At 41.0% G+C, this 10,383-nt stretch overlaps 1 protein-coding gene across 1 annotated transcript in view; it reads right to left on the reverse strand.

Annotated features, from left to right (window-relative positions):
- cpm (carboxypeptidase M) overlaps positions 1-10,027 on the reverse strand; it is a 23,377-nt gene extending 13,350 nt beyond the window's left edge. The window contains exons 1-2 of the mRNA XM_078281938.1: positions 9,899-10,027; positions 6,077-6,254 (exon numbers count right to left, since the gene is read on the reverse strand). Of these exons, the coding sequence (XP_078138064.1) occupies positions 6,077-6,242 (166 nt within the window). The 5' untranslated portion in view covers positions 6,243-6,254; positions 9,899-10,027. The remainder of the gene's footprint in view (positions 1-6,076; positions 6,255-9,898) is intronic.
- Positions 10,028-10,383: the final 356 nt, after the last annotated feature.

Here is a 10,383-nt window from a genome sequence, read left to right on the forward strand (position 1 = left end):
ACAGACAGGTAGAGAGAGAGACAGACAGGTAGAGGGAGGGACAGACAGGTAGAGAGAGAGACAGACAGGTAGAGAGAGAGAGACAGGCAGAGAGAGAGAGACAGACAGGTAGAGGGAGGGACAGACAGGTAGAGAGAGAGACAGACAGATATTGTACAACAGTTGTAAAGATAAAGATATTTTATATTGAAATAGACGAGTGTGAAAACAAACATTTTCCACAGTAAAAGTCATTCAGAGGCAGTTAAACCAGTTCAATGGTAAACCAGTTCAATAGTAAACCAGTTCAATAGTGAACCAGTTCAATGGTAAACCAGTTCAATAGTGAACCAGTTCAATAGTGAACCAGTTCAATGGTAAACCAGTTCAATAGTGAACCAGTTCAATAGTGAACCAGTTCAATGGTAAACCAGTTCAATAGTGAACCAGTTCAATAGTGAACCAGTTCAATAGTGAACCAGTTCAATGGTGAACCAGTTCAATAGTGAACCAGTTCAATGGTAAACCAGTTCAATAGTGAACCAGTTCAATAGTGAACCAGTTCAATGGTAAACCAGTTCAATAGTGAACCAGTTCAATGGTAAACCAGTTCAATAGTAAACCAGTTCAATAGTGAACCAGTTCAACGATGAACCAGTTCAATGGTAAACCAGTTCAACTGTAAACCAGTTCAACTGTAAACCAGTTCAATAGTAAACCAGTTCAATAGTGAACCAGTTCAACGATGAACCAGTTCAATAGTAAACCAGTTCAATAGTGAACCGGTTCAATGGTAAACCAGTTCAACTGTAAACCAGTTCAATAGTAAACCAGTTCAATAGTGAACCAGTTCAATAGTGAACCAGTTCAACGATGAACCAGTTCAACTATAAACCAGTTCAATAGTGAACCGGTTCAATGGTAAACCAGTTCAATAGTAAACCAGTTCAATGGTAAACCAGTTCAATAGTAAACCAGTTCAATAGTGAACCAGATCAGCGGTAAACCAGTTCAATGGTAAACCAGTTCAATAGTGAACCAGTTCAATGGTAAACCAGTTCAACGGTAAACCAGTTCAATGGTAAACCAGTTCAATAGTGAACCAGTTCAACGGTAAACCAGTTCAACGGTAAACCAGTTCAACAGTGAACCAGTTCAACAGTAAACCAGTTCAACGGTAAACCAGTTCAACGGTAAACCAGTTCAATAGTGAACCAGTTCAACGGTAAACCAGTTCAACGGTAAACCAGTTCAACAGTAAACCAGTTCAATAGAAAACCAGTTCAACGGTAAACCAGTTCAATAGTGAACCAGTTCAATAGTGAACCTTTTCAACCAGTTCAACTATAAACCGGTTCAATAGTGAACCAGTGAACTATTTGTCTCAGTCCAGCAGTTGAATGAATGAAGCTCTACAAGTCTCAGCAAGCCTGCAATACACACACACACACACACACACACACACACACACACACACACACACACACACACAGTAAAACTGCAGTACAGTTCATGAGTCACCACAGTAACATGAAGGAGAAGGGTATCTACCTGTGGAGGGGGTATCTACCTGTGGAGGGGGTATCTACCTGTGGAGGGGGTATCTACCTGTGGAGGGGGTATCTACCTGTGGAGGGGTATCTACCTGTGGAGGGGGTATCTACCTGTGGAGGGGTATCTACCTGTGGAGGGGGTATCTACCTGTGGAGGGGGTATCTACCTGTGGAGGGGTATCTACCTGTGGAGGGGTATCTACCTGTGGAGGGGGTATCTACCTGTGGAGGGGTATCTACCTGTGGAGGGGTATCTACCTGTGGAAGGGGCGTGGCTAGCTGTGGAGTTAACATGACAGTTTAGCAAGACAACAGCGGGTTCTCACACACACACACACACCTACACACACACACACACACACACACACACACCTACACACACACACACACACACACACACACAGGGATCAGGACAGAGGGATGGAAAGGTAACGAGGGGAAACAGTCAGGAGAGGTGAAGGGGCGGAGCCTGATGTTGTTTCTCTGTCTCTCTCCCCCTCTCTCTGTCTCTCTCCCTCTCTCTCTCTTTGTCCCCCTCTCTCTGTCTCTGTCTCTCTCTCTCTCTCTCTCTCTCCCTCTCTCTGTCTCTCTCTCTCTCCCTCTCTCTCTCTTTGTCCCCCTCTCTCTGTCTCTCTCCCTCTCTCCCTCTCTCTCTGTCTCCCTCTCTCTCTCTTTGTCCCCCTCTCTCTGTCTCTCTCTCTCTCTCCCTCTCTCTCCCTCTCTCTCTCTCTCTCTCTCAAATTCAAATTCAAATTCAAATTTTGCTTTATTGGCATGAATGTCACAACAACAATATTGCCAAAGCATCAAGAATCAATGAAACAAAACAATATGAACACAACATTAAGATTGCTACATATTAATTATATATATACAGTATATCCTCTGCATGTGTGTGTGTGTGAGTGCTGATGAGGGTTTATGTTTAGGGAAGGATGAAGGGGGACAGCAGCCATATTGAAATGAATCCCCAGTTAACAGTAATGTTATGGATCCTATAGGAACAGAGTCATTCATTCAGTGACCATCTCCCCAATTACATTTCAACAGATCACATCATACTGTGTGTGTGTGTGTGTGTGTGTGTGTGTGTGTGTGTGTGTGTGTGTGTGTGTGTGTGTGTGTGTGTCTAGGTCACTCACTGTCCCTCAGGTTGTGGCATGTTGATACATATTGGGCAGCAAGATATGCCCTGTCTCCTTCTCCTAGGAGTATTTTTAATTTTGAGAGGTCATTAAGCTCTTTGAAATCTGAAATTACAGAGTTGAACTTGTTAAAGTAAACGTTCCTTATTTCATCGAATGTTTTACATTGTAGGAGGAAGTGCATCTCTGTCTCAGCCTCACCTGTCCGACAGTGACCACATATTCTGTTTTCTTTTGGTCGCCATGATTTTTTGTGTCGTCCTTTTTCGATCGCCAATTTGTGGTCGCTGAGCCTGAACCTGGTGAGGATCTGTCTCTGCTTCCTATCTCTGACAGTAGAGAGATATTCTGCCAATTCATAATCTCTTTTTAGGGCCAGATAACATTCTGATCTACTTTGGCTTTTAGTTTCTTCTTTCCAATGTTCCAAATAGGTTTCTTTATATTGTGTTATAATGTGGTTTACTCTGGTTGGTGTTGGTGCAGCAGTGTTGGTGTGAGCTGGTCAGAGTGTGTCTGAGGGCCGGTTAGTCTCAGCACCAGCTGACATAGTGGACTCTTTTCTGGGCTCAGCTCTTGGGTTTGGAGGGCTTTGGAATGGAGGCTGTCTAGGGGAACTGGATTTAAGGTGATTAAAAAATTTGAGTGCTCTCTTTTGAATGTTAATTATCAGTGGGTATCTGCCTAATTCTGCTCTACATGCGTTTGTTGGTGTGTTTCTGTGTACGTGTAAAATGTATCTGCAGAATTGTGCATGTAAAGATCCTGTTGGATGTTTCTCCCAGCGGGTGAAGCTGTGATGACTGAGTGACCCCAGACTTCACTACCATACAGCGCAATGGGCTGGATCACACTATCAAATATTTTAAGCCAGATTTTAACTGGAATTTGGAAATTATAAAATTTTCTCTTAATTGCATTTAGAGCTCTTCGAGCTTTTTCTTTTAGTGCATTCACTGCCATGTTGAAACTCCCTGATGCTGTTATGGTTATACCAAGGTAGGTATAACTCATACTATGTTCAATGATATGATCATTTATGGTAAACTGGTATTTGTTCTCCTGACATCTTGGGCGTTTTTGAAAAATCATGACATTAGTTTTCTTCATATTTACTGCCAGGGCCCAGTTCTGACAGTACTTTTCTACTATGTCCAGCTGTTGCTGTAGTCCTTGTTCAGTAGCAGACAGCAGAACAAGCTCATCAGCATAAAACAGAGACTTCACCTCTCTATCTAGGAGGGAGAGGCCAGGAGCAGCACACTGATCCAACTGAACAGCAAGTTCATTTATATACACGTTAAATAAAGTCCGACTTAAGTTGCAACCCTGGCGAACACCTCTTCTCTGGGTGAAGAATTCAGTTTGTTTGTCTCCAATTTTAACAGCACACCTATTTTCCAAATACATTGATTTAACCAGATCATACATTTTGCCCCCTATACCACAATGCAGAAGTCTGTAATAGAGCCCTTCATGCCAAATCGAGTCGAAAGCTTTCTTGAAATCAATAAAACAAGTGAATATCTTACCATTTTTTGTTTGGTGTACATGCTTGTTAATTAAAGTGTGTCTCTCTCTCTCTCTCTCTCTGTCTCTCTCTCTGTCTCTCTCTGTCTCTCTGTCTCTCTCTCTGTCTCTGTCTCTCTGTCTCTCTCTCTCTCTCTCTCTGTCTCTCTCTCTGTCTCTCTCTCTCTCTCTGTCTCTCTCTCTCTCTCTCTCTCTCTCTCTGTCTCTCTGTCTCTCTCTCTCTCTCTCTCTGTCTCTCTGTCTCTCTCTCTGTCTCTCTGTCTCTCTCTCTCTCTCTCTCTCTCTCTCTCTGTCTCTCTGTCTCTCTCTCTCTCTCTGTCTCTCTCTCTCTCTCTCTCTCTCTCTCTCTCTCTGTCTCTCTGTCTCTCTCTCTGTCTCTCTGTCTCTCTCTCTGTCTCTCTGTCTCTCTCTCTGTCTCTCTCTCTCTCTCTCTCTCTGTCTCTCTCTCTCTCTCTCAGCAGGATGATGGAGTGAAACCAGATGGACGTTCAGTCTGAAGGAAAAGCAACAGACACTGAGCAGAGAGAGTCACTCTGGACGAGCGAGTATCATGTAAACTGGAGAGAGAGAGCGAGCGTGATGGTTGACTGATAAACTCTCGGGTGTCGCCATGGCAACCATGACACAGAGCGTCAAGCATCCAGTATCCTGAGTGTGTGTGTGTGTGTGTGTGTGTGTGTGTGTGTGTGTGTGTGTGTGTGTGTGGGGGGGGGTCATTTGCAAGTCAAAGTTTGACTGACTGCTTTACTGACTGGTTAACTGACTGGTTAACTGACTGGTTAACTGGCTGATTAACTGACTGACTGGTTAACTGACTGGTTATCTGGCTGATTAACTGACTGACTGGTTAACTGACTGGTTAACTGGCTGATTAACTGACTGACTGGTTAACTGACTGGTTAACTGACTGGTTATCTGGCTGATTAACTGACTGACTGGTTAACTGACTGGTTAACTGGCTGATTAACTGACTGACTGGTTAACTGACTGGTTAACTGACTGGTTATCTGGCTGATTAACTGACTGACTGGTTAACTGACTGGTTAACTGACTGGTTAACTGGCTGATTAACTGACTGACTGGTTAATTGACTGGTTAACTGACAGACTGCTTTACTGACTGGTTAACTGACTGGTTAACTGACTGGTTAACTGGCTGATTAACTGACTGACTGGTTAACTGACTGGTTATCTGGCTGATTAACTGACTGACTGGTTAATTGACTGGTTAACTGACAGACTGCTTTACTGACTGGTTAACTGACTGGTTAACTGACTGGTTAACTGACAGACTGCTTTACTGACTGGTTAACTGACTGGTTAACTGACTGGTTAACTGGCTGATTAACTGACTGACTGGTTAACTGACTGGTTAACTGACTGACTGCTTTACTGACTGGTTAACTGACTGACTGGTTAACTGACTGGTTAACTGACTGGTTAACTGACTGACTGCTTTACTGACTGGTTAACTGACTGACTGGTTAACTGACTGGTTAACTGACTGGTTAACTGACTGGTTAGAGCTGTGCATCAGAAAACTGGAGTTTCAAGTGAGGAGAAGAGCTTCATTTAATCTGGGAGAGCTAATCTCACTAATCTGACACACACACACACACTGTACACACACACACACACACGCACACACACACTGTAGACACACACACACACACACACACACACTGTACACACACACACACACACACACACACTGTACACACACACACACACACACACACAGCTAATCTGAGTTAATCCAGGACACCACCTGGCATGGGTCCAACCATGTGTGTGTGCGCGTGTGTGTGCGCGTGTGTGTGCGTGTGTGTGCGTGTGTGTGCATGTGCGTGTGTGTGTGTGTGTGTGTTACCCCGGACAGACTGGCCGATGCTGTGCAGGTGTGTGATGTCGGGGTGGGAGGCGTTGACCTGGAGGAGGTAGCGCTCCATCTCTCCGTTGTCATGGTAACGGAACTCCAGCGCCGGGGCGGGGCTCAGGAGGAGGAAGAGGAGGAAGAGGAGGAGGAGAGATGACATCACTGCTGCCACCTGGAGGAGGAACACAGAGGAAGTGAGGATCACAGAAACAGACGAGTTGACCCTAACAACTCTTCATCAGCTCGCCGCCCGCCGCTCAGGTCGCGCAGGCGTACTGCGCTTCATCGGCTGTCAGAATTACACCTGATTGGACAGAGCTGATCGGTCAGAAGTAGCTGTGATGTCTACGATGACATCACAGCTGGATACTAACACAGGAGCAAATGGTGGAATTTCACTTCCAGACTCTGCTGCTGCTCTGACATGATGCACATCGGAGCATTAGATTTGGATCGAGTTCTATACACTGACCAACTTTTGATTTTGTGGCTTCTGTGCCGATATTGTGGCAGAGTGCCGCAGAAGAGCTTGATGTCACTCTGTTAGTGTAGTTTGTTGGTTCTGCTCCTCTATCTGGATCAAATAAAGTGTAAATGTGTAGAACTGTGTGTTAGTTAATAAAGTGTAAATCTGTATGAAGCAGCTAGAAGCAGAGAGCAGCTGAGTCAGCTTGTTGTGGTGTGGCTGTAGATCCATTCAGTAACGTTCTCAGTAAAAGTGAATAGTGTGATAAGGTGGATTTGGTTACTGTGACACAGTAAACTGTCTTGTCTTTAGCCCTAGTCTCTACTCCAAAACACTCTGAGTTGTAGCTTGAGAAGAGTCAGCTCAGTTAACCTGAACAAACTGTTAGCTAGCTAACTAGCCGGCAAACACACTGATGTTAATGTGAACATGCTAACGCTAGCTGCTACTAGCTACATTAGCTAGTGTGCTAATCAGATGTGTTAACAACAAGACAGTGATGTTAGCTGACCAGATGCTATGGTTAGCTAGCTAACAAGCTGACATTATCTAAACACTAAATCAATCAGATGGATCAGTGATGAAATGATCAGTTCAGTCAGAAACAAAGACCTCCAATATGGCCGCCAGAGGATCCATTACATCACATTATAGGCTAGCTCTGTCAGCTTGCTGGAGGTCTTCATTTTGTGATTAAAATGATTCAGAATAACAATTAAGATTCAACATTTTCTGATAGAAATTAATAAGAAAAACTATATTTAGTTAGTTTAGTTAAGTTTAGTTCAGTTTATAGTTTAGTTCAGTTTAGTTTAGTTCAGTTCATAGTTCAGTTTATATTTTAGTTTAGTTTAGTTTAGTTTAGTTCAGTTTACAGTTTAGTTTAGTTTAGTTTAGTTTAGTTTAGTTCAGTTCATAGTTCAGTTTATAGTTTAGTTTAGTTTAGTTTAGTTTAGTTCAGTTTACAGTTTAGTTTAGTTTAGTTTAGTTTAGTTTAGTTCACAGTTTAGTTTAGTTTAGTTCAGTTTATAGTTTAGTTTAGTTTAGTTTAGTTTATAGTTTAGTTTAGTTTAGTTTAGTTCAGTTTATAGTTTAGTTTAGTTTAGTTCAGTTTATAGTTTAGTTTAGTTTAGTTTAGTTCAGTTTATAGTTTAGTTTAGTTTAGTTTAGTTCAGTTTATAGTTTAGTTTAGTTTATAGTTTAGTTTAGTTTAGTTCAGTTTATAGTTTAGTTTAGTTTAGTTTAGTTCAGTTTATAGTTTAGTTTAGTTTAGTTTAGTTCAGTTTATAGTTTAGTTTAGTTTATAGTTTAGTTTAGTTTAGTTCAGTTTATAGTTTAGTTTAGTTTAGTTTAGTTTATAGTTTAGTTTAGTTTAGTTTAGTTCAGTTTATAGTTTAGTTTAGTTTATAGTTTAGTTTAGTTTAGTTTAGTTCAGTTTATAGTTTAGTTTAGTTTAGTTTAGTTTAGTTCAGTTTATAGTTTAGTTTAGTTTAGTTTAGTTTAGTTCAGTTTATAGTTTACTTTAGTTTAGTTTAGTTCAGTTTATAGTTTAGTTTAGTTTAGTTTAGTTCAGTTTATAGTTTACTTTAGTTTAGTTTAGTTTAGTTCAGTTTATAGTTTACTTTAGTTTAGTTTAGTTCAGTTTATAGTTTAGTTTTGTTTAGTTTAGTTTAGTTCAGTTTATAGTTTAGTTTAGTTTATAGTTTAGTTTAGTTTAGTTTAGTTTAGTTTAGTTTAGTTTAGTTCAGTTTATAGTTTAGTTTAGTTTATAGTTTAGTTTAGTTTAGTTCAGCTTATAGTTTAGTTTAGTTCAGTTGACTTTGTGCCACTAGGGGGCAGCATTGACAATGAATGGGGACTCAGTGGTAAAGCAACACAGTTAAAGTTATCATAGGTAACATAACAGTCTACACACACTGCACACCTGGAGACATCAGACTGGGTCGATGTGTTGAAGTGAGAGTCAGTGGAGAATTTTTGGGCAAACCTCTAACCACCAGACACTGTAGTTACTGTACAGTTGTTGGACTGTTGGACTGTTACTGCATCATCACTGCACCACTGTGCCGTCAGTGTTGACTTATATCATATTACCACTACTGTGCAATACCATATATCACTTAGCATTTAGCATTTATATTATTCATAACACTCACGCTCCTGGTGATGTCTGATGTTATATTGTATATTGTATTATAAATTGTAGTGTACATTGTGTAATGTACGGATTGTATTTATTGCGTATTGTAGTTCTTATATTTTGTGCTGTATTGAGTAAAAACAGGAAAATTACAGTTACTACATTTCAAGATATAACTTGTAAGCCTAATTCTGAGGAGAGTAGGCAACAGAAATATATGGTCAATCTGTCCTTTCATTGTCCCATACCAACATGCTTTTACAATTTCACTCATATTTCAAGTTCACTCAGCAATCACTGACTGACCCAAGGGTGGAACTGCATCACTGGTGCGGGACAACATGTTTACTATTTGCTTGTTTAGTTTAGTTTAGTTTAGTTCAGTTTATAGTTTAGATTAGTTAAGTTAAGTTAAGTTAAGTTAAGTTCAGTTCAGTTCATTTCAGTTCAGTTCAGTTCAGTTCAGTTCAGTTTAGTTTAGTTTAGTTTAGTTCAGTTCAGTTTATAGTTTAGATTAGTTAAGTTCAGTTCAGTTCAGTTCATTTCAGTTCAGTTCGGTTCAGTTCAGTTCAGTTTAGTTTAGTTTAGTTCAGTTTATAGTTCAGTTCAGTTCAGTTCATTTCGGTTCAGTTCAGTTCAGTTTAGTTTAGTTTAGTTTAGTTTAGTTTAGTTTGGTTCGGTTCGGTTCGGTTCGGTTCAGTTCAGTTCAGTTCAGTTCAGTTCAGTTCAGTTCGGTTCAGTTCAGTTCAGTTCAGTTCAGTTCGGTTAAATCTGGTTCCTGTCTCAAGTGTTTCTGCTGCAGCTGAAGCAGATTTCCTTCATATCAGATAAACTGTGACTCTCTGTGTTAGTTTGGGTTTTGTGAAAATAACCGAAAACAACTATGGTCGATTTTAGAAAGATAAATATCACAAGAAAAGTAAAGTAGACTATCAGGCTCCTATAAGTTAACAGCCACTTTAACACACTATAGGAATACTATAGGAATACTATAGAGTGATTCCATAACAGATAAAAATACCATAAAGAACGATGTAAAGTCACAGAACTCTGCTGAGAACCACACACACACTACAGGAGTGTTACAGTAATATTATAGGATTATTATAGGAATATTATAGTCATTTCTCGCTGATCATTAATCGATGAGTCAACAGTGTCCATCAACCGGCCGGTAACTGATCAATACCGGACCCGGAGCCGCTCTTACCTGTCTGTCTGCCTGCCGGTCTGTCAGTCTGTCTGTCTGTCTGTCTGTCTGTCAGTCTGTCGCTCTCAGTCCGCACACCGGAACAGAGACATGACTCCTGGTCCGAGGGTGAGACAGTTTGACAAGACTGTCTCTCCGTCTGTCTCTCTGTTGGGAAAACCTACAGTTATTTCTTCAAGGACGCGTCTCTCTCTCTCTCTCTCTCTCTCCCTCTCTGCTCATACAGAGAGGGGCGGAGCTTATAGAGAAGTGACCGACTGCTGTCTTTGGGCAACACTGTGTGTGTGTGTGTGTGTGTAGGTGTGTGTGTGTGTGTGTGTGTGTGTGTGTGTGTGTGTTGGTCCCGCCCTGTCCCTCAGTCAGAGTCTTTCTGCCCCCTAGTGGCCGTTAGGAGACTTTCACTCTCTCAGTTGAAACTGCTTGTTGGAAAAGATGAAGACCAAACAATGTTCATTTAGGAGAAACTTTAATTCTGACAAACAATT

The sequence above is a fragment of the Centroberyx gerrardi genome, chromosome 24 (assembly GCF_048128805.1).
Source record: "Centroberyx gerrardi isolate f3 chromosome 24, fCenGer3.hap1.cur.20231027, whole genome shotgun sequence".
NCBI classification, from domain to species: Eukaryota; Metazoa; Chordata; class Actinopteri; order Beryciformes; family Berycidae; genus Centroberyx; species Centroberyx gerrardi.